This window comes from Podarcis pityusensis, assembly GCF_964106645.2.
Source record: "Podarcis pityusensis genome assembly, chromosome: 16".
NCBI classification, from domain to species: Eukaryota; Metazoa; Chordata; class Lepidosauria; order Squamata; family Lacertidae; genus Podarcis; species Podarcis pityusensis.
Genome location: NC_138041.1, coordinates 1,813,373 through 1,838,144, shown reverse-complemented (window position 1 = coordinate 1,838,144; position 24,772 = coordinate 1,813,373). Strand labels below are relative to the sequence as shown.

The 24,772-nt window shown below is 45.7% G+C and overlaps 2 protein-coding genes and 1 long non-coding RNA gene across 13 annotated transcripts in view; 1 reads left to right on the top strand and 2 right to left on the bottom strand.

Annotated features, from left to right (window-relative positions):
• LOC308465776 (hemicentin-1-like) overlaps window positions 1-11,166 on the bottom strand; it is a gene marked incomplete at its 5' end in the record, with an annotated part of 80,119 nt that extends 68,953 nt beyond the window's left edge. For 2 of the 9 annotated variants that reach the window (XM_080985997.1, XM_080985998.1), the window contains 2 exons: window positions 8,113-8,457; window positions 10,656-11,159. In XM_080985997.1, coding sequence (XP_080842123.1) covers window positions 8,113-8,457; window positions 10,656-10,728 — 418 coding nt within the window. Of the gene's footprint in view, window positions 1-8,112; window positions 8,458-10,655 lie in introns of all 9 variants that reach the window. The other 7 variants (XM_080985992.1, XM_080986000.1, XM_080985995.1 and 4 more) reach the window with 7 other exon arrangements.
• Window positions 11,167-12,463: 1,297 nt separating this feature from the next.
• Window positions 12,464-23,917, bottom strand: LOC308465813 (SLAM family member 7-like). Of its 3 annotated transcripts, none has more exons than XM_080986090.1 (7): window positions 23,232-23,912; window positions 20,071-20,451; window positions 17,996-18,298; window positions 16,015-16,122; window positions 15,492-15,592; window positions 14,758-14,933; window positions 12,464-12,641 (listed from the first exon to the last, which is right to left on the bottom strand). In XM_080986090.1, exons 1-5 carry the CDS (start codon window positions 23,425-23,427, stop codon window positions 15,501-15,503), a joined length of 1,080 nt encoding a protein of 359 aa, XP_080842216.1. In that variant the 5' UTR covers window positions 23,428-23,912; the 3' UTR covers window positions 12,464-12,641; window positions 14,758-14,933; window positions 15,492-15,500. The 3 variants fall into 3 exon arrangements, with proteins under 3 accessions (XP_080842216.1, XP_080842215.1, XP_080842217.1); XM_080986089.1 differs by having other exon boundaries at window positions 14,758-14,954; window positions 15,397-15,592; window positions 23,232-23,910; XM_080986091.1 differs by lacking the exons at window positions 12,464-12,641; window positions 14,758-14,933 and having other exon boundaries at window positions 15,551-15,592; window positions 16,015-17,749; window positions 23,232-23,917.
• On the top strand, window positions 12,637-14,887 carry LOC308465845. The gene is made up of 2 exons (XR_013980581.1): window positions 12,637-13,960; window positions 14,000-14,887. It is a non-coding gene; the product is annotated as an uncharacterized lncRNA (long non-coding RNA).
• Window positions 23,918-24,772: the final 855 nt, after the last annotated feature.

Below are 24,772 nucleotides of genomic sequence, written 5' to 3'. Positions count from 1 at the left end.
TGAGGAAAGAACCGTAATCAATTGCAAATCGTTTGCCCTGATTATATTCACTGGATTGCTCTCCATTCCAGACATGGGACAAAGAAGTGGAAGCCAACAATTTCTTTTTCTGTCTCTGTCTCCATTGGAATTATTGGACATCCCTTCTGTCAAGAGGGCGCCCTCTGCTGACCTTAACACCTGGGAGGGTCTGTAAGGAAGGAGACACTCTTTCAGAAATTTGGGGCCTCCGTCAGTTTCAACACTAACTGAATATAATGTATTGTGCCCAGAGACAAAGTTGTAATAATGATAATAATAATAATAATAATTTCCCCAGCCACTCTGGGTGGCTTCCAATCGAGCATTAAAAACAATACAGCATTAAATATTAAAAGCTTCCTTAAATAGGGCTGCCTTCAGATGACTTTTAAAAATAGGATAGCTGCTTATTTCCTTCACATCTGAAAGGAAAGCATTCCACGGGGTGGGCACCACTACCGAGAAGACCCTCTGTCTGGTTCACTGTAACCTCACTTCTTGCAATGAGGGAACCACCAGAAGGCCCTTGGAGCTGGACCTCAGTGTCTGGGCAGAACAAAGGGGGTGGAGACGCTCCTTCAGGTCTACTGAACCAAGGCCGTTTAGGGCTTTAAATGTCAGCACCAGCACTTTGAATTGTGCTCAGAAACATACTGGGAGCCAATGTAGGTCTTTCAAGACCAGTGTTATGTGGTCTTGGCAGCCGCTCCCAGTCACCAGTCTAGCTGCCACATTCTGGATTAATTGCAGTTTCTGGGTCACCTTCAAAGGTAGCCCCACATAGAGTGCATTGCAGTAGTCCAAGCGGGAGATAACTAGAGCATGCGCCACTCTGGCGAGACAGTCTGCGGGCAACCAGTTGCAACCAGTGCAGCCATTGTAAAACCCCTGTTACGAGAGCTCAAGTGCCTCAGTGTTCCTCCACAATCCTCTTAATAGGCTGACTTGGTGTTACCTGCTCAGACAAACAAACATCATAGCAACAGCCTCCCCTTTGCATTCTCCCCCCCCCCTCAATTCTTCATACAAAAGGCCTTCCTTTCTCTGTATGCCGTGTGGTTCTGGTGTTCTGGAAAGGGGGTGCTGTTGTGGACAGGAAGCAGGAGTGAGAGCAGAGAAAGGTTTCAAAAACACTCTGCACATACTCAGAGGCAATGTCCACTGTAGGAAAACAAAAACAGAATTCCTTTGTCATTCTGTGCATTATCAGGGCATGAACCTGTCTGTCATCTTCCTCTGTCTAGTTCCGTCTATCGCTCAGTTGGGTTTCCAGTTGCTCCACAACAACATTCAAGTGACCTCAGTGAGCATTTCAGTTTCAAATATTCTGATTATTTCTACTTTTAGTTAATTGTTTTTTTACTTAGTTACTTGATTTAGAGGGGGGCAACTGCCCCCTCCCCACCGCTATGCACATGGTTATTTATTTTTGCATTTCTTTTACTGCCAGAACATGAAGAAATGCTTGTGGGAATTTCTGCCTCATGTCTGACGAAAAGCACTGAATTTGGGGGATGACATTTGCTGATCTGTCTCAGGCAACAGAGTAGCCCGTAACAGACTAACAAGGAACTCAAAGTTTAAAGAAGTTTTTTTTAAAAAAGGGTCTAGATTAAGATTACCAGACGTCCCTGTTTCCCAGGGACAGTCCCCGGATTGACAAATCAGTCCCCATACAAAATCCATGGAAGTTGAAAAGTGTCCCAGGATTCATTGAAAAAAATCTGGTAACCTAAGTCTAGTTCAGCCTTTCTCAACCTGTGGATTCCCAGATGTTGTTGAACTACAACTCCCATCACTCCTAGCTAGCAAGGCAAGAGCTCAGGGATGATGGGAATTGTAGTCCAACAACATCTGGGGACTCACAGGTTGAGAACTGCTGGTCTACATGGATGGTTAAATAAGTAAATACTGTATTGCTTTGATCATAAGCCATTACCCTTAACATGAGATTTCTTAATTTATGGCTTCTCTAAGAAAACCAGTGTGGTAAAGTGGTTTTAGTGTCAGACTAGGACTTGGGAGGTCAGAGTTCAAATCCTCCCACTTGACCATGAACCTCACTGACTGTGTCCTTGGGGGCCAGTCATAGCATCTCAGTGCCTTGAGGGGGGTGTTATTGGGTTATCGTTCTTATTTTGATTTTCTATTTCATGATCTTTTCTGTGAACCGGCCTGAGACCTCTGGTTATCGGGCGGTATATAAATTCTATAATAATATATAATCCGCTTCACAGGTTGAGTGACAAGAGGGAGAGCCACGTACTTCCCCTTGAGCTCTTTGGCAAAAAAGTTGGGCTAGAAATACAATAAATGCAATAAATAAAATGAGAGCGCAACCCTTATCAATGGGTTGAGGTGAGGTTGTGGCTTAATACTCTCACCATTTTGTAACCTGCTTTTTATTTTATTATTTTTTAAAAATGTGTTAATAATTTTATAAGCATTAAGTGGCTCCCAAACAGATGAAATTCTCCCCTTGCTATTTCAAGTCACCTTCCTTTCATTCAGTTCCACACTCATCTCAACTGCTCATGCCCAACTTTGGGGACGTTCCTCATTGTCTGTTGTGATCCAGGAGAGTGCTGGTTCTCTGGAATTGTGGAGGCAATCTCTGCAGAGTGTAAAAGGAAACATGTTGTTTGCTTATTAGGCAGATGCATATACTACTCAACTTAAAATTATCCATGTAGTATATGACATTTTAAAAAACAATATATCATTCAGAATAAAAATTCAAATAAACAGCGACTAAGATCACCGTGTGAAGAAATAAGAGTAACACATGCGTCAAAAGACTTCTATGACTTATATGAACAGGGAGGAAATTCCATAGTCACAGATTAATAGAGATGTTCCTACCTCTTTTTAAATATGTATTTCCTCTTCCATATCATTACAGAACATGCCAGAGTTAAAATGAAGCTGATGGGAAGGCAGATCATCCACCGGAGTCTCTGCTGATTACCTGTAAGAGTCCGTTGAGATATAGCACGATAGCAAACTGTAAGGTTAAGTTGGCAAAGATATACAAATTGAAATCCAACCTCTGTAGGAGATGTGGTGGAGAAATAGAAACACCAATACATATGTGGTGGAGGTGTGAGGAAATTAAGAAATTGTGGATAGTAGTACACAAAGAATGGGATGCGGGTGGCGCTGTGGGTTAAACCAATAAAGCAAGATGAGCGCCGCAACCCCAGAGTCGGTCACGACTGGACCTAATGGTCAGGGATCCCTTTACCTTTACCTTACACAAAGAACTAAAGAAGATGTTGAAAATATCAATAACAAAGAAACCAGAGACATATCTCCTTGGATTGATAGATGAAGAGATACCACGGGGGGGGGGGGGAGAATTTTTCTATATGCAAGTACAGCTGCTAGAATAGTGATTGCTGCTAGGTGGAAGTCACAAATTATACCCACAGAGGAGGAATGGATTTGTAAACTAAATGAATATTTAATTTTGGCAAAATTAAATGCTATAATAAGTAATCAGTCAAATCAAAAATTAAAGGAGGAGTGGAAATGTTTTGATGAATATATGGCAAAATATTGGTCAAAAAAGGCTATGCTAATATGCCTAGATTAAAATGTGAATACTGGATGGAAGAAAAAACAGATGATTTGAGAAGGTTGTAGAATGCAAAGACTATTGTAAATTGTATAACGTGGAGGAAATCGAAAAAGGAAAAGGAAAAGGGGGGATGCAAATAAATAAATAGCAAACTGTGAGGTGGCTTAGTGACTGGCTCAAGGTCACACAGTGAGCTTCATGGCCATGTAGGGATTTGAACCTGCGTCTCTCAGATCCAACACTCTAACCACTACACCACACTGGCTCTATGCCAACACGTTCCATTTTTATTGACTTAATTTGAGGTTTCCCTGGGTTACTCTGGCACAGAATTTTAATCTGGCACTTGGAGCTGGGTTTCATCCTCTGCCCTCTTCTGTGGATATCAGGAAGCAATGAGATTAAAGCGGGGGAGGGGTGACTCCAAAGCATAGCTGTCAACCGTCCCTTATTTGGCAGGAAAGTCCCTTATCCCAGCGCTGTGTCCCACTGCTATCCCTTATTGATGATGTCCCTTAAATTTCCCGGGTTTCAGAGGAAGCAGCTTCTCTCCCTCCCTCCCTGCCGGCCAGGGAGGAGGGAGGCTCCAACTGTGTTGCTTGGCTGCGTTGCTCACCCAATAAGGAGTCTGAGAACGACAGGGGGGTGGAGCTTGCATGCCTTGTGCCGATCAAATCGGCCGCGTTGCCTGGGGACTCGCCTTTGCTCTGCGCTTCCCAGCGGAGAGATGACGGTGGTTTTCCTTGCTGCCTCCCCTTTGCCGGGTTGCTGCGCTGTGGGAACCACCGCTTGAGGCTTTGTTTGGCTGATGGCTGGGCTTTCTGCCTTTGGCTCGGAGGGGCTCAGAAGTTGAACATACCTGTGCTGGGGAAATCCCTTATTTTGGCTGCTGGCCCCTTATTTTCAAATCTGTAAGTTGACAGCTATGCTCCAAAGAGGCATCAGGGGAGGGGAAGGCGACCTGTGGCCCTCCCAGTGCTGTTGGACTCCAACTCCCATCATCCTCAGCAGCCAGCAGGTCAGGGATGATGGGACCTTGGGAGTCCAGCAACCTCTGGGGGACTCCACTCAGACTGCCCCTGCTAATGCCTCAACAGGGTTGAATCCATAGTGTCAGGGAACTGACATCGGGGCGAGAGGCGAAGGGGAGGCTCCCAGATGATGCTGGCGAAGGACCCAGCAGCAGGGGCAGAAACAGCTCAGTAGAGGGGGAAGCCAATCAGCGCAACACCAGGGATAAAGGGGGGCAGATGGGGGGATTGGAGAGAGGGCTCCAGGACTCTTCACTGGACATCAGTGAGGAGAGCCCAGGTCCTCCGCTACCCACGCCTTCCCTGCGCAGAAGACTCCCGCGCAGTGAGAGGAGGAGGAGACTGGGTGTCAAACAACTTTTATGTTGGAAGAGGTTCAAGAAACGCCCACTGGCGGATCCTGCCAGTGACTGAGGCAGCCACGATGAGAAGGGGCTGTGCAGTCAGAAAGGTTTAACAAGGCAAATTAACCGAGAAAGGCACCAGTTTACGCACGAGTAACTCATACCCACTACACATAGGGTTGGATTGAGAGTGAGTCAGGCTTAGAAAATAAATCTTAGTCATGGCCACCTAAAAGCTCGTTGGTGTCATGGGTTTACTCTAAGGGTGACTAAAGTGCAGATTCAAACTTTATGATCGGGAGATCATCCTTTAAGCTGGGATATGCATTCATCTCCATGGTAGGAATAGCCCATAAACCAGAGTCTTGAAGATACCCGTCATAGGAAGCTGCCCTGTACTGACTCAGACCATTGGGTCTATCTAGCTTAATATGGCCTACACTGACTGGTAGAGACTCCCCAGGTTTAGGGTAGGGGACAAGACAGAAGTACTGTTTTGGGGGGACAGGGGGCAGGTGGGTGTGGGGGACTCCCTGGTCCTGAATGGGACAACTGTACCCCTGAAGGATCAGGTGCGCAGCCTGGGAGTCATTTTGGACTCACAGCTGTCCATGGAGGCGCAGGTCAATTCTGTGTCCAGGGCAGCTGTCTACCAGCTCCATCTGGAACGCAGGATGAGACCCTACCTGCCTGCAGACTGTCTTGCCAGAGTGACGCATGGTCTAGTTATCTCCCACTTGGACTACTCCAATGCACTCTCCATGGGGCTACCTTTGAAGGTGACCCAGAAAATACAACTAATCCAGAATGTAGCAGCCAGACTGGTGACTGGAAACGGCAGCTGAGACCACATAACACCGGTCTTGAAAGACCTACATTCACTCCCGGTACATTTCCAAGCACAATTCAAAGTGTTGGTGCTGACCTTTAAAGCCCTAAACGGCCTCGGCCCAGTATACCTGAAGTAGCGTCTCCACCCGAATCGTTCAGCTCGGACACTGAGGTCCAGCTCTGAGGGCCTTCTGGCGGTTCTCTCACTGCAAGAAGCAAAGTTACAGGGAACCAGGCAGAGGACCTTGTTGGTAGTGGCGCCCACCCTGTGGAACACCCTCCCATCAGATGTCAAAGAAAGAAACAACTACCTGATGTTTAGAAGACATCTGAAGGCAGCATTGTTTAGGGAATTTTTAAATGACTGATGTTTTAATGTATTTTAAATCTTTTGTTGAAAGCCACCCAGAGTGGCTGGGGAAACACAGCCAGATGGGTGAGATACAAATAATAGATATTATTATTATTATTATTATTATTATTATTCCCAGCCCTGCCTGAAGATGTCAAAGGGATTGGACCTGAGACCTTCTTGCAAGCAAAGAAGCAGGGACTCTAACACTGTAAAGGTAAAGGGACCCCTGACCATTAAGTCCAGTCTTGGCCGACTCTGGGGTTGCGGCGCTCATCTCGCTTTATTGGCCGAGGGAGCCGGTGTACAGCTTCCGGGTCATGTGGCCAGCAGGACTAAGCCGCTTCTGGTGAACCAGAGCAGCACACGGAAACGCCGTTTACCTTCCCACCAGAGTGGTACCTATTTATCTACTTGCACTTTGAGGTGCTTTCGAACTGCTAAGGTCGGCAGGAGCAGGGACCGAGCAACGGGAGCTCATCCCGTCGCGGGGATTTGAACTGCCGACCTTCTGATTGGCATGCCCTAGGCTCTATGGTTTAACCCACAGCGCCCCCCGCGTCCCTCTACCACTGAGCACCGCTTAATTCTAAAAACACATCCTCTTCTTAGATTTCCAGATTCTTGTGGCTGGGAGTCCCACTCCTCAGAGACATGAATGGACCCTCCACTGCTGCCTTTTCCCTGCCCCAATATATTCACAACCCGAAGCAGTGATATTGGGGTGATGGGGTAAAGGGGTGCAATGCATCGTTTGGAGGAAGGTGCCATAAATTACTGACCTTCATCATCAGTTGGGCAGATGTTGAGCAAGCTGAAGGAGACGTCCTTCTCTCCAATGGGATTTCTGATCAGGCAGGTGAAAGTGGAGTCGCTGGCGTTGGGCCACCACAACAAATGGAGACTGGTGCCATTGTCAGAGATCTGGTACCAGTCCAAGCCATCTCCTAAGTCTCTGAGAGGTTCCCCTCTTTTCCAGGAGATGTCAAATTCCCCCTTTCCAGACACCTGACATTGCAGGGTTACATCGCATATGCCTGAGCTGTTGGAGACGTCTCTGGGGAGAATCTGAAGTTCTGGCACGGGCTCTATTTGAAGAGAAATGGGAAAGATGTGATGTTTGCACCTTATGCCTGTCAGAAACCGGCAAAACACTGTCAATCCTATTCCATTATAATAAAATACAAGAGTCATGTAGTCCAGCTGCTTGCAATGCAGGCATCACAGCTACATTTAGTAGAAATCTCCTTTCTTATCATTTAAATTCATTGGTTTGGGACCTACCATCTAGAGCAGCAGAGAACAAGCTTGTTCCAGCTTCCATGTGACAGCCCTTTAAATATCAGCATGGGTGTAGCCAGGGTTTTTATGGGGGGGGGGACTTTTGTTAGGGGGGCAGAACCAACATGATAGATCAGTTAGTTAAGTATTTCTATTGTTTTACTTTATATGTGGGGCAGCTGCCCCCTTGCCCCCACCACCTTGGCTGCACCCATGACTCTCAGCCTTTTCTTCTTCTTCTTCTTCTTCTTCTTCTTCTTCTTCTTCTTCTTCTTCTTCTTCTTCCCCCGCCCATCTGGCTGGGTTTCCCCAGCCACTCTGGGCGGCTTCCAACAAAATATTAAAATACAGTGGTCTGTTAAACATTAAAAGCTTCCCTAAACAGGGCTGCCTTCAGATGTCTTCTAAAAGTCAGATAGCTGTTTATTTCCTTGACATCTGATGGGAGGGCATTCCACCGGGCAGGCGTCACTACTGAGAAGGCCCTCTGCCTGGTTCCCTGTAGCTTTGCTTCTCGCAGGGAGGGAACCGCCAGAAGGCCCTCAGTATCCAGGCAGAACGATGGGGGTGGAGACGCTCCTTCAGGCTAAAGACACCCAGCTCCCTCAACCTTCCCCTTTATCATCTGTGTAGCCCTCCTCTGCATTCAGGATAGGGAAAGTAGTTACTTACCATAAACAGTGAGGCTGAAACTCTGTTCTTGAAACTGTGCCTTAGTAAACCAGATGCGAGCATTGTAGATCCCACCATCATCCAACTCCAGGTCTTTGAGCCTCAGTGTTGTCTCATTCACCATGTCTAGCCGTTGTCCAAACCGGTCGGTGGGACTTGGGTGCTCCAGTTTCCCGTGGCTGAATTCCCCCAGCCAATAGCCCAGGCCACCGCTTTGCGGGTAAAAGTCCCATTCCATTTTCTCCACTGTTACTGCTGAAGATACATTTACAGGAAACAAGACTGATTCTCCCATGATTCCGTTCACCTGATATATTGGATTATCCATTCCATGACTTAAACTTCCTATTTGGGGTGGGTGAGAGAGGGGGGAAATAGGTGAGGAAATACTGAAATAGCTTTGAGCCAATTTGGAAGATAAAAAAGACCTAGAACTACCTTGCATGTCTACTCAGAAGCAAGCCCTAGTGAATCTAATGGGGTTACTCTGTGGCAACTGGGTTTAGGATCACCCCTTCCACATTGAAGTTACCCTGGAACAAAAAACTACCAAGTTTGAAACAGAAGACATGCTTTAAGTTCAATTTTGGTGGTGGTGGTTTAGACCCCTCTGATGTGATTAGCCTTGAAATAACCCTTCTATTCCTGGTGGAAGGGCAGTGAGAGGACTGGGAAAAGATAGCTAGATCTGTGCTGCAATTAGGCTCTGGGAAGACAGATGTTGGATACATTGGGAAGCTGCTCTAAATTAAGGTTACCAGACATTCCCATTTCCTGGGGACAGTCCCTGGATTTACAAATCCATTCCCTGACAAAATCCATTGAAGTTGAAAAGTGTCCCCAGATTCATTGAAAAAGATCTGGTAACCTTACTCTAAATCCTATTTTTGGGAGGGTTAGGGATGGAAGAGGTCCCTTTGCAGGCAAATATACAGACACACACCCCACACATATACTATAGCATGGGTTGGCAAACTAAGGCCTGGGGGCCGGATCTGGCCCAATCGCCTTCTCAATCCGGCCTGCGGATGGTCCGGGAATCAGCATGTTTTTACATGAGCAGAATGTGTCCTTTTATTTAAAATGCATTTCTGGGTTATTTGTGGGGCATAGGAATCCGTTCATCCCCCCCAAAAAAGTCTGGCCCCCCACAAGGTCTGAGGGACAGTGGACTGGCCCCCTGCTTAGAAAGTTTGCTGACCCCTGCACTATAGTAATGACCTGTGGGGTACAATGCAGCTTATGGGGGGGTAGGTTCCCAGGGAATGGGGGGTGAAGCCTTTTTTGAGCAAGTGCCCCTATACCTTCTGAGAACTGTGATTCAGACTAGAAGCTTGAAGCATTTGAGGAAGAGGACTTTGAATGGGAGGAAGTGGGGGGGAGTGAGATTATGGAGCAGAGCCACCCCTTCCTTGCTCCCCACATATCCTGAGGAGGCAGGAGACCCAGAGGCTGCTTCTTTCCTGCCCAGGGGGAATGAGCAGGGCACAGAGGAGCTATTCCAGAAAGTGGGAGGACATAGAAGGAGATGCCTACTTGGTGGTGCTTGCAATGAGAAGGTGGTTCACCAAGAGAAAAGCTTATGCTCAACACTGGCTAAGAGGAGTGCCCACCTTCAGGCCAGGGACTCCAGCAAGAGACAGGGATTTCTGTCAGTAGCTAGAAGGTTCTCCACCTCTGCATAATAGCTTAGCAGGTGAGTGGGGGAAATTATTTGGGACTCCCATGCAGGCTCAGAACTCTCGCTAGAAAACTCAAACTCCTGAATCTCATTCCTTGCACCAGAACCAGACGGATTCTTGCTGATTCTTTCTTTTCCTTGTGGGAAACATAAGGCTGGATTCTCCTCTTTCCAAGCAGCTGAGTTTAAAAACAACAGCCACGACTGTGGGGCTCATACAGACATCTATCTATCGGCTTGTTTCTGTTGCGTATTTAGCAGATTAATTGCGCTGCAGAAAGCGTGCTGGGGAGACCACAGGTTTGGGAAACAATGAAGAAAAGCAAAAATAACTTTTGCTTGCCTTTAATTACAAAAACAAAAACTCCTCCTACATTAAATGGCATTACATCTATAAGTATGACCCATTCACCAGGGTACCGAGAGAGGTACGCACTGCTCTTTATATACTCTCTCTCTCTCTCTCTCTCTCTCTCTCTCTCTCTCTATATATATATACTTTATAGCCAACTGCCGACACAGCTTAATTAACACAACTTAACAGTACCTGCTATACTGCTTCACAGCTGTAAAACTACGTCATGATATTTGCTCTGGCCTTTAAAGAGATACATATCTTGTGAAACAATAATGAACCTTAATATTTAAAGAAACCATTCAACAGTTTCTTGGCTTGCTGTGCGTCTCATGGTGGTCTTGGGCAGAGGCCAGGACGTCTAAGCAGCATTTTGAACTTCTGGGCAGAGAAATGAAGTGGGAAATGGCACCAGCCTCCCCTTGGTCAATTATTTCCCCTTCACAAAAGCCTGCATTCTCCCCCCGGACATTTGCAATGAGTTCCCTCCCTCTCCCAAGGACTTACCAAATGAAGTACAGATCCATGGAGTGAAGAGAAGGGTGGCCAGGAGGCTTCTGCTGGCGACTTCCACAATCATTTTGGCTAGGAGCGAAGAGGGCTTTGTTTTCAGCCCAATGCCTTTCGTACAAGGGATCGCCCACACTTCCTCTTGTCCTGCGCCTAGAAAGTCGGGGTCTCAGCGGTTTCCCACTTGCGCTCCTTTCCCAGGTAATTCCCACTCTATAGCTCTAAATCAGAACAAACTGCGACCCCCAGGAACCCCGAGTGTTGCTTGCCCCCATTGAGAGTGCTCAGGCGCAGTCTTTCTTCTCCTCTAGAAGATGAGACCCTGGTAAGGTCCAAAAGAGTCTTCTGATGCTACTTCTTGCCGTAAGAAATTGTGCCATTTGCACGCCCGGAGTTATCAGTGGCACCATTTCAGCCTGAGCCAGGCTTTTAAAACTGCGAAGCCACATCACAACTTGAGTCATTATGCATTTGGCATAGCACAGGGGATTTTTAAAAAATCCCGAGTGCGTGGCTGGCCCGTGACGCTTTGCCCCTAGAAATAAATCCATGCCCCCTCCCGCCGCTGACCACTCACTGCCCAGTGCTCAGCGCTAGAAGATGCTCTCTGCCGCTGTCTCCTGCGCCTCGTCCGCTGCGCCCTCTCCAGCGTACACAGGACATATTAGAAGCGTGGTAATTTGAAATCAGCCCTGAGCGCTCACTGGAAGGACAGATCGTGAAGCTGAGGCTCCAATACTTTGGCCACCTCATGAGAAGAGAAGACTCCCTGGAAAAGACCCTGATGTTGGGAAAGATGGAGGGCACAAGGAGAAGGGGACGACAGAGGACGAGATGGTGGGACAGTGTTCTTGAAGCTACCAGCATGAGTTTGACCAAACTGCGGGAGGCAGTGGAGGACAGAAGTGCCTGGCGTGCTCTGGTCCATGGGGTCACGAAGAGTCGGACACGACTAAACGACTAAACAACAACAATTTGAGACAGGACGAAAGCGGGCAGCGAGGAGGCGAGGCTGCTGCTGCTGCTGCTGCTGGACCGGGATACCGGCGCTGAGCTAAATCCGAGACCCCCCGAAAAATCCTCCCTTCCCCTCAGCGCATTTTTCCCACCCAGGCGGGACTTGGAGAAGCCTCTTCAGGATTTATGTTGGGGGGGGGGGCAGAACCTCAGTTAAGTATTTGTATTGATTTACTTATTTGGGGGGCAGCTGCCCACTCCCGCTTTCCAGACGGTGTTTTTATTTTCCTTCTCCATTCCCGCTCTTTCTTTCCAGATCCTGGTCTCTCTCTCTCTTTTCTTCCCTCTCTTCTTTGCTTATTTTTTCTTTTCTTTCCTCTGCATTTCCTCGCTGGTCTCTCTCGTCTTCGTTTGCATCTCATCTTTCTTTCTGTCTTTCTTTCTTTCCCCTCTCCTCTATCTGCTCCCCCTCTTTCCCCTTTTCGACACGCTTTTCTCTCCCGCCTGTCGCATTCTAGCGCCTCCCTTTTCCCTTTTATACACGCGCGCAGCTGCCTGAATGAATTTTTTAGTGTCACTATGCAAGTCCCACGACAACGTTTCACTCTCCGCCACGGACATTTGTGCGTTCAGTCTTGCCTGCTGGATTCCATTGTCTCCTTGCCTGGAAGCGGCCCAGAGAAAATACTTCTATTGCTAATAAAGGAATCCAGTAAGTTACGTCTCTCTCTTCTCCGTCGTTTTATGTATGTGCATATATTTTTCTTTAATGTGAAGGTCTCTTGGAGACCTTTGGGTGACAAGCAACCAGCAAGATAAATAAATAAATAAGATGATCAGAAATTAGCTTAAAATTTTGCTCTGCTTTTATTAGAACATGATGTTTTGAGACACAGCTGCAAAATAGCAGTCAGCATCCTTGATCAAAAACAGTGTGAGGCGGATAAGACATAAGGGCTCCTTCTAAGAATTTTGTAGCTCCACTCTGAGCACCCTTTTCCCTCTTCTTTTAGTTATGGGGTATAGCTTAAAAAATAAAATTAAATGGTTACTACCAAAGAAAACTGTAAGCAAAAATTGGGCTGTTGCTTTTTTAAAGCGAATGCCTTCAGATCATTATAGGAGGCTGCTGTTTTGCTGTTTTGATGGGGTTCTGTCAAGAATATTGCCCGCTGTTCAGTCCTGAAACTTCTCTCTCAGTCTGGATAGTATTCAACAAAACTCCACAAAGCTCTCTTACGTAGATTTATTGAAGATTATCAAAGCACATGTTGAAATATTACTCACATTCCAATAGGCTGTTCTTTGGCTGTGAATGAAGATGGTTAGAAATATTTTATGAAGTTCTCTGTGGAGTTCTGTAAGAACAAATGAGTTTGTGTATGCAAGAACTAGACTGAAACTAGATTGCAAAGAGGGAAGGGAAGTTTCTTCCCCTCTGGTCAGAGCCAATAGAAACTAGAATATTTCCCAACCTGCCTTGATGTCTAAAGAGGGGGGGGGGGAGGCAGTATCTTTTCTTAAAGGGACAGCATTGTTATTCCTTCTACCTAATGCTAACACACAGATTTGCTATCACTAAATAACTGACCCTGGTGGGGCAGAACACCCATCAAATCCTAGCCTACTTTCAAGATATAGAGAATATCTACTGTACATGAAGGCAGATAATTTGATGTATTATACATAGGAATTTGCACTTGAGCACTCTGTCATGGAATTCTATTCAATATAGATCCAGAACAGATTCCAGCGTATAGTTAGCAGAGTGAAAACTTAAACACATTGAAGGATTCGCAAAAAATAGACCAGAGACAATTAATACACACAGACACACATTTTTTTAACATATCATTTCCAACAGTCATTTGACATACATTCTTATCTTATCTTATACAATATTTTAGACTTCCATCAACTACCTCTGAAGATTTTCCATTCTTTATCACTTAATCTGCATTTATTAATTTCTCTATTACTTTTAATTGTCCTTAACTAATATTCTCGTCATAGTCTTCCTTGCAATATTTCGCATAATCCTCCTTACAAAACTTCTCGCAGTCCTACTAGTGGAATCTGTTTATTGCAATTGCTTTTCAGGTAGTTCAAATATTTACTCCAGTCCTCTAAGAATCTCTGGTCCTGCAGGTTTCGAATCCTTCCTGTCAGTTTATCTAATTCTGCATAGTCCATTAATTTGATTTGTCACTCTTCTTTCGTTGGTAATTCTTCTTGTTTCCATTTTTGTGCAAATAGTATTCTTGCTGCCGTTGTTGCATATAAAAACAATTTACAATCTTGTCTATTAATATCATCCCCTACAATGCCAAGTAAAAATGCTACTGGTTTTTTTAATAAATGTACAGAAATGCATATATGTACAGAAATGTATATGAAATGTATATTTCAACATCTTTTTCATCTCATCATATCATTTCCCAGAAGTTTTTTACTTTCTTACATTCCCATCACATGTGGTAAAAAGATCCTTTTTTTCCTTTACATTTCCAAATGCTGGAAACAATTAATATTTCATCCAGCAGAACTTTACTGCTATCGAAGGCAAATGAGCAGAATGGTCACAAATCCAAAACATTCAGGATTGACACTGTCCATAAGAAATCCAGTTGCAGTAGACTTAACTTAAACTTACAATAACTTACAGTAAGTCTAACTTACAGTTATTGTATTGTAGTGTTTTGTTGGAAGCTGCCCAGAGTGGCTGGGCGGACCCAGCCAGATGCGCGGGGTATAAATAAATTATTATTATTATTATTATTATTATTATTATTATTATTATTATTTTATTATTATTAACACTATATACATAATACCACATCAGAAATAAAGATAGAAAAGAAGTGAAACCCAGGCACTGTCTGGCCTTATTATTATAATCAGCATGACCTTGACAGAAAGAGATAATAGAACCATTTTAAGCGAGCTGTGCTTAGCTTCTCTGAAGGAATAACCCAAACATCATGAACCTCCTGGTTGTTTCTTTCACACAGAGAAGCTTCCAGAACCCTCTTAATTAATTAGAACAGGAAAGATCTCTACTCATCAGATCAATGCTTTTGGTACTATGAAATCAAACTGATACACTCTCCCCTCCTGCAGTTTGTATTCAAAGCATTATTACCTTTGACCACAGAGGCAGAGCATAGCCATCACGGCTAGCAGCCAACCACTCCTCTCGGATTATTTGAATCATAGAATTGAAGAGTTGGAAGTGATCTTGAGCGTCATCTGGTCCAACCCCCTGCAATGGTGTTTCAAGGTGAGTGGATAAATGAACTCTGTTCCAGAGCGTTCTGGCTGGAAAAAAAGAAGCCCTGACTGTTGGTTTGCAAGCCCCCTCCATAGAGGCTGGCCCCTCTCACTGTCCTCAGAGCTTGCTTACCGGTAACCACCTCTGGCTGATATCTCGGACCGACCAGGGAGATTTTGATAGGCGACATTTTCCCAAGCGTGGGTAAAATGCACAACCCCTGCCTCCTGCTTCCGCAGGGGAAAGAAAATAAGTCAGAAATCTATTTACATGATGTTTATTTCTGACATTACAGCACTAGAGAAAAACACGTCCTTTCAGTTCAGTTCTTCTAGCAGGTCAGACAAACTTCCTGAACATGCACACACAGAAGGTTTCAAATTACACTCTTCACAAAGACTTATCCAGCCTGTGAATGTCCTGGGAAATTCTTCTTTCCCACAGATAGGCACATCATGTGATGTCAACAATCTGGGTGTCTGCAGCGGTGATGTTTCCATATACTGACACTGACTACTCCTAGTAGTACTAGCAAATGTTAAAAAATAATGCCATAGTATTACGTGACTTCCAAACATCTTACCTGGTCCTCCAGCCTTCCTTACTGTGCATGCTCATCTCAGTTGGTCATCACCACCTTTTGGGGGGTCTCCTCTGCAGAAGGGCGCAGGAGAGCCCTCTTGAGCTTGCATCGCAGAAGCAGCATCTATTAAAAAACAGTAGTGCATCAAACATTAAAAGCTTCCCTAAACAGGGCTGCCTTCAGATGTCTCCTACAAAGCTGGTAGTTGTTTTTCTCTTTGACATCTGGTGGGAGGGTGTTCCACAGGGCGGGTGCCACCACCAAAAAGGCCCTCTGCCTGGTTCCCTGTAACTTGGCTTCTCACAGGGAGGGAACCTCCAGAAGGCCTTCGGTGCTGGACCTCAGTGTCTGGGCTGAATGATGGGGGTGTAGATGCTCCTTCAGGTCTACTGGGCTGAGGCCATTTAAGGCTTTCAAGGTCAGCACCAACACTTTGAATTGTGCTTGGAAACATACTCTCAAGAGGAGTAAGGGAGAGGCAGGCACACATTTGGTAGTTAGCCTCAGTCCCAGGTAATTAAGGGGATTAACAGAGATGGTTCTACCTTTCTCCTTTCCCAAACTTTTCTTCTTCCATATCATTATCAAACATGCAGAAGCTCCAACAGCACAGACGAGAAGCGGCAGGAACCCCCAGTACTTTTGTTGCCCACCTGCAACAAGCAATAAGAGGCTGTTGGAATGCACTGCAGTAACAGCCACCAAAGGGATCTCCTCTATGGGAGTAAGAGAAGCAGAACAAATACCGTATTTACCCGAATCAAATGAGCCATCAAAACTATTGCGCCCCTCAATTTTCAAAACCTTGAAACCCAAAAAGTATTTGCTGGTGAATATCAGTGCACCATCAAATCTAATGTGCACCCTAATTTTCGTGACGTAATTTGGCAAAAAAAGAGATGTGCCTTAAAAAGGTAAAGGACCCCTGACAGTTAAGTTCAGTCACAGACGACTCTGGGATTGCGACGCTCATCTCACTATACAGGCCGAGGGAGCCAACGTTTGTCCACAGACAGTTTTTCTGAGTCATGTGGCCAGCATGACTAAGCTGCTTCTGATGAAACCAGAGCAGTGCATGGAAACGCTGTTTACCTTCCCGCCGGAATGGTACCTATTTATCTACTTGCACTTTGACGTGCTTTTGAACTGCTAGGTTGGCAGGAGCAGGGACCGAGCAACGGGACCTCACCCCGTCGCGGGGATTCAAACTGCCGATCTTCTGATCGGGAAGTCCTAGGCACTGTGGTTTACACCACAGTGCCACCCGTGCCCCCGAGATATGCATTACATTGAGTAAATACCGTAAGAAAAAAGAAGGTCTAGTTCCATTAGTGTTGCCCTAAGTTGGATCTCCTGGATTGCTTTATATTATTCTTCACTCTTCTTATTATTTATATTATCTATTGGTAGATTTATAAACCAAAGACTGACAAACTGGCAGACAATAAAATAAGATAAGATAAGATATTTCTTTCTTCTTCTTTGGCAAGCATTCGTAGCCAAATAAGATTATCTTCCATAAACACGGTTTTCACAATGAGTCCGTAAGTGACTGTGGAGGCCAATTCTGGACCCACACGTCTTTCCACAGTGGGGACATAGGTTTCCGGGCAGGAGCTGATCCTGGTGTGGATTTGCCAAGCCTGCCTTCCTCTTAAGCACGTTTCTCCCTTGCATCCTGAGTTTGAGTGTCTTCAAAGCCCATAACACCTTTGGTAAAGGCTGTTCTCCAACTGGAGCGCTCGCAGGCCAGTGTTTCCCAGTTGTTGGTGTTTATAAGATTTAATGCACAAAAGATCACATACTCAGGAAAAGAAAGGAGATAAAACGACTTCTACCATTGAACTATTCTTACTCCATAAAGTGACAGTGTTCCTTTCCCACATTTTATTTTGAAGATTATTTTTCAATTGTCTGTATATTTATGTGAACACTTTTTTTATGTAGAGAGCTGCATTATGGAGAAGTGAAAATTCTGAAGGATAAGTGTATTTCGGTTATCTTATGGGTTTGGGAAGCAAACCAAATGCATTTGTCCTCAGAGACTCCACTCTAAGCATCACTAACTCTGGGTCCAAATCCATCATTTATAATTGGAGACATAAACTTACATGGTGCTTTTGCTTGCCTTCACTGCAGCAGGAATAGCAAGCAAAGCACCTGAGTCCTGCTGGGGATTCTGGGAGTCCCATTGCAGGGAGAAGATGCTCTAAGAATGACATGGTTCTTCAAATATCATTGCTGCTTTCACTTTTGTGTGTCCCAGGGCAATTTCTCAGCCTAGGAATCAAAGAAGAAAGCAGCAGGATATCTTAGTTGGTAGAGCATGAGAGTCTTAATTTCAGGAGCAGCAACTCATAGGGTCAAGCATAGTCTGCAAATAGAGCTGTGTTGGCCCAAACCTGCTAAAAGCTTGCAAGGAAGGAGGAGTGTTTGCTTATACAAGCCCTGTCTTGAGGGACTGCCTGAGTATTCACCACTCCAAGCAGAACCAGTGGGTTATGAAAGGGATGATACATATCTTACCTTCCCCACTTGCACAAATTCTGAGCAAGTCAAATGAGGCATGGTTTCGATCAACAGGATTGCTGACCAGACAAGTGAATGTGGAGTCAGAAGAGCTTTTTCGCCAGGAGACGTGGAGATTCCTTCCATTGTCAGAAAGCCAGTGCTTATCCAAACCTCCTACTAAGACCCTGGGGGGATTCCCTCTTTTCCAGGAGATAGTGTACTCCTCCTTTACAGGTGCCTGGCACTGTAAGGTCACAGTGCAGCCTTCTGGAGTCTTGGATTCTACTTTATGGTGTATCCATGGTCTTGGCACTGGCTCTGTTTTAACAGAAATGAAAGTGATTAGGTGTCAGGGATGTGGCTGAATCGAATGCCTAGCAAGAGTCTGACTCTGGAGATGAAGGAATGCCCATACAGAGGTAGCCAGAGCCTGACTCTGGAGACGAGGGGTTGCAGCCACAGACAGAGCAGGAGTGAGTTAGTTCTGCACCGCTTCATCAAGAATTCCCAGACTCAGATAGAGCGGCAAACTCAGAGAACTCACAGGCAGAGGGAGGGGAGGAGATAGATGACATTGAGGGGGTTGCTATGCAACCAGGAGGCAGGCAACGTTTAGAGGGATCTTTCTTTTATTGTGTGTGTGTGTGGGGGGGAGTTCACCCACCTCCTCCCCGAACCAGAAGAACTGGAAATGTTAAAATGCAACAGAATTACAAGAGAGGAAGGACTGGACTTTGGCACCATTCTTGTTGCGATAGGGGCGGAGACTCAGAGTGACCAACTCGTAGCAAAGAGCGGGAGGCTCAGATCCATGCTTAGCATGTTAATTGTAAATAAATGTACCATAAAACTGCCAGCGACTCATGAATTCTTATCGGGGCTTCCTTGCCTGCCTGAGATCATTACATTAGGAGTTCGTGCCCCACATGCCTCTCGGTAACTGTGTAGGGCAGGGGTGGGGACCTTTGGGCCCAGAGGCCAAATATGTCCCCCCAAGCATCTCTATCTGGCCCTCAGGACTCTCTGCCAGAGTCCTATCCCAGAGCTGCATATCTTTCCCAGACATACTCCCCTCATGGCCTTGATTCACACCCTTTTTGGTCTGGCTGAAATGTATTATTGAATCTTGATGATGCTCCTTGCTTCCTGGATGGAGGATGGGGGTTGCACACATGTGAAGAAACTAGCATATTGTAGAACAGTTACGTTGAGACTCAATGTTCCACATGTTAGTTTCTGTTTGCCACTGTGCAGTCGGAGGGCAATTTCGGAAGATGAGCTTTATCAGCTTGGGCGAACGGAGATTCCAACACCACACACTTATTTCCTCTGATTTTGTGCCCCACTGGCATGCGGCCCCTGGAATGTTGCCCAGGTGAGAATGTGGCTGTGATGGCCTGGGAATAGGATTCAGAGGCTGAAGCTGAGGATTCCCAGCCTGCACAGGAGTTCCCGCCTCCAGAGCCTGCTGAACCGGGGCTGGGGCTTGAACCTGAAGGGCCCTCACCTGTGCTGGATCCTCAGGAGCAGACACCAGCTGAATCCGCTCTGGCTCCAGAGGTGATCGAGGACCCATTGCCTGCAGGTGCGTCTCTCTCAGCCCTGTCAAGGGAAGGTGAGGCTGCCTCTGGGTCCAGTATCCCTCCAGCCTCTCCGGAGCTGCAGAGGCTCAGGGTAGAGAGGCAGAGGGAACTAAGTTCTCTCAGGAGGAGTGCTCGCCTTAAGGCCAGGAGAGGCGAGTGGGCCAGGACCACCCTAGGCCTCAGAGGAGATAAAGGCCAGTCAGCCCAGTCCCAGGATGCGGGAGCAACATCATTGGAATCCTGTTCCTGCCAGCACCCTGATCTGCTCTTCCAGAGTTCCTGACCATGCCCAGCTCCTTGCCTTGGACCCCGCTTCGCCCTTGACGGACAGCCTCCAGACCCTCGACCCAGGACCAGACTCAGACCATGCCACACGGTACCCCCCCCACCCCAGGACCAGCCCAGTGGCTCTCAGGCTGAAAAAGGTTCCTCATCATATTTCATGCTCTTCCCATTCTATGCTCATCTCCACTACAAACTGACAAAGATGGTGAAATCATTACTTGCCATAAACAGTGAGGATGAAGTGGTGTTCTTGGAACTGTGCAGCATTAATCCAGGTACGAGCTTCATAGAGCCCACCATGCTCCATTGTCAGGTTCTTGATCCTCAGCGTGGTCTCATCAACCATTGCCAAGTTCTTGATCCTCAATGCGACGGCATCCCCAGTTTCCATCAGTTGTTCATACTGGCTCCTGAAATTTGACTGATCCAGTTTTCCATCCCTGAACTCACCAAGCAGGTATGGATCCCCAGATGTGGGGTGGAAGGCCCATTCAATTTTGACAATTTTTTTGGCTCGGGATGCATTTAAAGAAAGGAATACTGATCCTCCCAGGATCCCATTCACATGATAGGTCGGATTCTCTGCTGCTTGACTCAAAGTGCCTATTGGGGCAGGGGAGGAGGGGGAAAATGAACAAGGACATGGGTTAGCACCAATCACTCCTCACTCTCATCACCACCATTGTCTGAGCCAGAGGAAGAGCTACAATGGTAGAGAATGTTAGAATTCCTGCTCTGTGATTGCAGTCAAGGGATTGTTGTCTGTTACATGAGGGTATATGTTTTGACTCCACAGAGTGGGAAGTGACGGAGACAGGATGTTTGTGTTACTGTGTTCCGTGAAGTGGGACTATTGTCCTTTATTCTTTTTCTCTCTGCTGTTTGATGCTAGAGAGAGAGGGAGCCATGTTGCAGTGCTCCGTGTGTGTTTATAAGTATGTAAATAAAGTAGATTAGCCAAAATGCTGAGTTGCTGAGGCCTGTCACGCGAACTGTGCAGACTCTGCAGATCCCTAAGTGTGCCAATATCTGTTGGCTGTGATGTTCGGGCTGAAGAAAGCTTTTGAAGCTCTCAAACGATCGACCAGGAGGGAGAGAACATGCCAGTCGGGCATGTGTCTCTGCCAGGGTCCTACTCAAGTGTAGGGACAAGCTCCTGACAGAGAAATGGGTGGGGGAGGCGGAGTAGGAGTTATTGGTTTCTTTTGTTCTTGTTTTTATTATGCATTTTGTATTCTTAACTTGTATTTTTATGCTGTGTTTTTTCCATGGAATTCTACTCAATATTGATCCAGAGTAGATTCCAATGCATAGTTAGCAGAGCAACAACTTAAACATGTTGCAGGATTCCCAAAAAAATAGACCAGAGACAATTATTATTTCATCCAGCAGAGCTTTACTGCTACTGAAGGCAAATGAGCAAAATGGTCACAAATCCAAAACATTCAGGACTGGCACTGCCCAGAAGAAATCCAATTGCAGCAGACTTAACTTAAACTAACAATAACATATAATAAGTCTGAACCTTAACACTAAGCATACTATGTACAGAGCATCACACCAGAAGGAAAAGAGAAACTGAAACATAGGCTCCTTCTGGCCCTACTTTTATAGTCAGCATGACCTTGACAGAAAGAGACAAGAGAACTGCAGTAGTTCAAACCAGCTGTACTCAGCTTCTCTGAATAACCCAAACATCCGGAACCTTCTACTTGTTTCTTTGACAAAGAGAAGCTTCCATAACCCTCTTGAATTAATTAGAATAGGAAAGATCTCTACACATCAGATCCATACTTTCTGCACTAAAAATGCAAACTGACCATTTTGCCCTGAGGATACAATTGTTGTTGTTGTTGTTGTTGTTGTTGTTGTTGTTGTTGTTGTTATGAGACCCCATGTTGGTATATGCACTCTCAGCAGAAGCCCAAATGTCCTGTTTCCACAGGTTCAGGCTGGCAAGAATCCACAGCAAAGGCTACAAGCCCACAGTTCAGATAAGAAGGAACAGGCAAGGTTAAGAGTAGCCCACAGTCTGGTTGAAGCGAAGCAACTGAGGCAAAGGCACAAGTTGTACTGCAAGATCTGGCCACACCGAGGCAGCAGTTCAGGCAAGAAAATAGGCAAAGGCACAGCTAAGAGGCATGGCCACAGGGAGGCAGTGCAGGAAAAGATCAGGGTTGGAAGGGAAGCGTCTTTTCAGCAGCTCTCTCTGCCTCCTCTTGAGGATTTAAGGCAGAGTTGCCAGAACTCCTCTCCAGGCACCGCTGAGGCCCTCCTCATAAATAGCCCTTTACTCAAAAGGAGCCCGGCTCTGCAGCCAAGCACTCCTAGGCATGCAGAAGGTGGGGACGGGACACCTTTTTGATATTCCCTTCCAGTAATGTCCCACCCCTCTGGAGGCTGAGTCAGATTAGTCCCTTCTACTGATTCTGATGATCTTATTCTGGCTCTTAAGATCCCATCACTCCCAGGGGCTTAGGGGCTGTTCTGCCTCCTCTTCCTTGTTTCTTCTTTGATGGTCCCAGGTCCTGCTTGAACATTGTTCTGGGATATTCCTGAGTGCTAGAAATTTCTAGGGGCTCCAGATGATCCTCATCCAAATGCTTCTTGGAATAAGGGTTGTTATGTTGGGCTCGTATTTTGCACAATTTGTATACGGTGTCTGTTTGATAATATGTGGTTTGCTATGCCTAATAAAGGATTATATTTAACAAGGGTTGTCTAGTATCCACAGGACACCAAAAACTGTATGCTGATGATTTCACTCCAGGCATCCTGCCCAATAAATCCTGAGAACTTAAAATAGATTCATAGACTCATAGAACTGGACTCATCTAGTCCAACTCCCTGCAATGCAGGAATCTCAGCTAAAGAATCCCTGGCAGAAGGCCACCCAACATCTGCTTAAAAATCTTGAAGGAAGCAGAGTCCACAACTTTCCAGAGGAATGGCTCTTGAATGGCTCTTATTGTCAGAGAGTTCTTCCTAATGTTTATTTGGTAGAAACTGGCTTATAATTTGAATCCTACATCCAAAGGCAATGTGTCCTTGTCCACAGCTCCCTTTTTAATTTATACAAATGACCACAATCAGAGGGATGTTCAGTAGCGATTAGGTGTCACAGCACACTCTAAAAGTTGTTCCCAACAATGCAAGGAAGGGGATGCAGGATCTCTTCAAGAGCACAGCTTTGCTGGGAGGGGTTCAGGTGCAGAGAGGGTTTTATCAGTGAGCCATGCTTTGCAATTCCATGCAAATAAGCAACAGGGAACCAGTAACGAACTTTATCATTGTCAATTATTTACCCCTTCGGAACAAAACAGACTTACAATGTTTATATGTATTGCGAGGCTTGAAAGCTGTACGATTCCTGAAGGACTTACCAAGGGAAGAGTAGATTAACAGCTTGACTAGGAGAAGGATCTTAAGGCTTCTGCAAGTGTCTTCATTAACTTTTCTGTCTGATTGTGGAGGGAGACTCAGGTATGTCTGCTGGTGAGGCAAAAGCAGAGTTGATCTTCTCAGCTTGCAGACTGATATTTGTCCTCTGACATCCCGGCAACAACACAAAGCACACATCGGTAATGTCTACAATAAGCAGCTACAATTATCTTTAGTTCTATCTGAGAGTGATTCTTGCTCTTTCCTCTCTTTTTGGACGTTTCTGTGTGCTCTGGCTTCTGTCACAGTGTTTTTGTGGTGCATTTCCATGCACTCTGGTTTCATAACGGTGTTCTGTTGTGACAGAAGCGGTTTAGTCCTGCTGGCCACATGACCCGGAAAGCTGTCTCTGGACAAACGCCAGTTCCTTCGGCCTGAAAGCAAGATGAGCACCTCAACCCCATAGTCGCCTTTGACTGGACTTAACCGTCCAGGGGTCCTTTACCTTTACCTTTTTTTACCTTCAGTTCTCTCTAAGAGTGATTGTTACTCTGCCATTACCATTTTTAAAATGTTGGCACCACATTTATAAGCTGGCCAGAAACACACCCACACACCCAATGAGGGATAGGATACCCCTTGCCAGGCTCAAATTTCTCAATGGTATTTTTACTCTCTGCCTATGGCATTTTAGTTATTTTTTTATTTTGGAACAACATTTCTAAGCCAACCTACTTCGCTGTGCTATGTTCTCTTTCTGTCATTGATCTTCTTTCCTTTTTTTTATGTTGGAACAACATTTCTGAGCCGACCAAGAAAAGTGTTTTGTCTGGAAGGCTGACAGGCATTTAAATGGCATCAAATGCAGTAGGATTGATATAAGAGAAAATCTGAAGTCTGAATGAAAAATGCGTGTAATAAATTGATACTTAACGTATAAGACAGATTTGCTTCCCCAAACTGCAGTGAAATTCTGACAGCTATACATTGGCATCTACTGCATCGACAGTGAATATTAACCAATTCACAAATGTCAAACCACCTCACTCATTCACTGAACACTAAGGACTCATTCACAAATGACTGTCAAATGGTGTCCCCCTCGACTATATTGTATGTACCTCACATGTTATTTACTTGGTGTAAATAAGCCCAAGAAAGCTGAGATATGTAGGCAATAAGGTTTATTACTTAGACAAGAAATGGTGTGATACTGAAAACCTGCACATGGTTGACCCTAGACCCAGGCCTCAGACTCTTTTCAGCCCTTACTTTCTCACATTCCTGAAGTATGTGTCCCCTGCGGATTCCTGTGAAAGAAAATGGCAGGCAATTGCTAGCATGTTTACCTTTACCTTACCTGTTTATCCATTTATATTAGGATAAGTAAGGCAAGAACTGGCAGGAAGGTGCTTGAGGTGACAGCCAGGGACTGGACTGAAGGGAACAAGATTGAGGAGGAGGAGGAATGGTGGAGGTCGCCACCCCCGAACTTTTCCCGAAGCTTCCAGAGGAGAGGAAGGCAATACAGTGGTACCTTGGG

What these genes read in the sequence shown, in the direction of transcription:
- LOC308465813 (XM_080986090.1), bottom strand. Translation starts at nt 23,427, where the DNA reads ATGTGTGCTTTGTGTTGTTGCCGGGATGTCAGAGGACAAATATCAGTC. An exon ending in CTTCATCCTCACTGTTTATG is followed by an intron (nt 18,299 to 20,070) that starts GCAAGTAATGAT and finishes CTGTTAAAACAG; the next exon opens with AGCCAGTGCCAAGACCATGG. An exon ending in AAGTTTGGGAAAGGAGAAAG is followed by an intron (nt 15,593 to 16,014) that starts GTAGAACCATCT and finishes GTTTTTTAATAG; the next exon opens with ATGCTGCTTCTGCGATGCAA.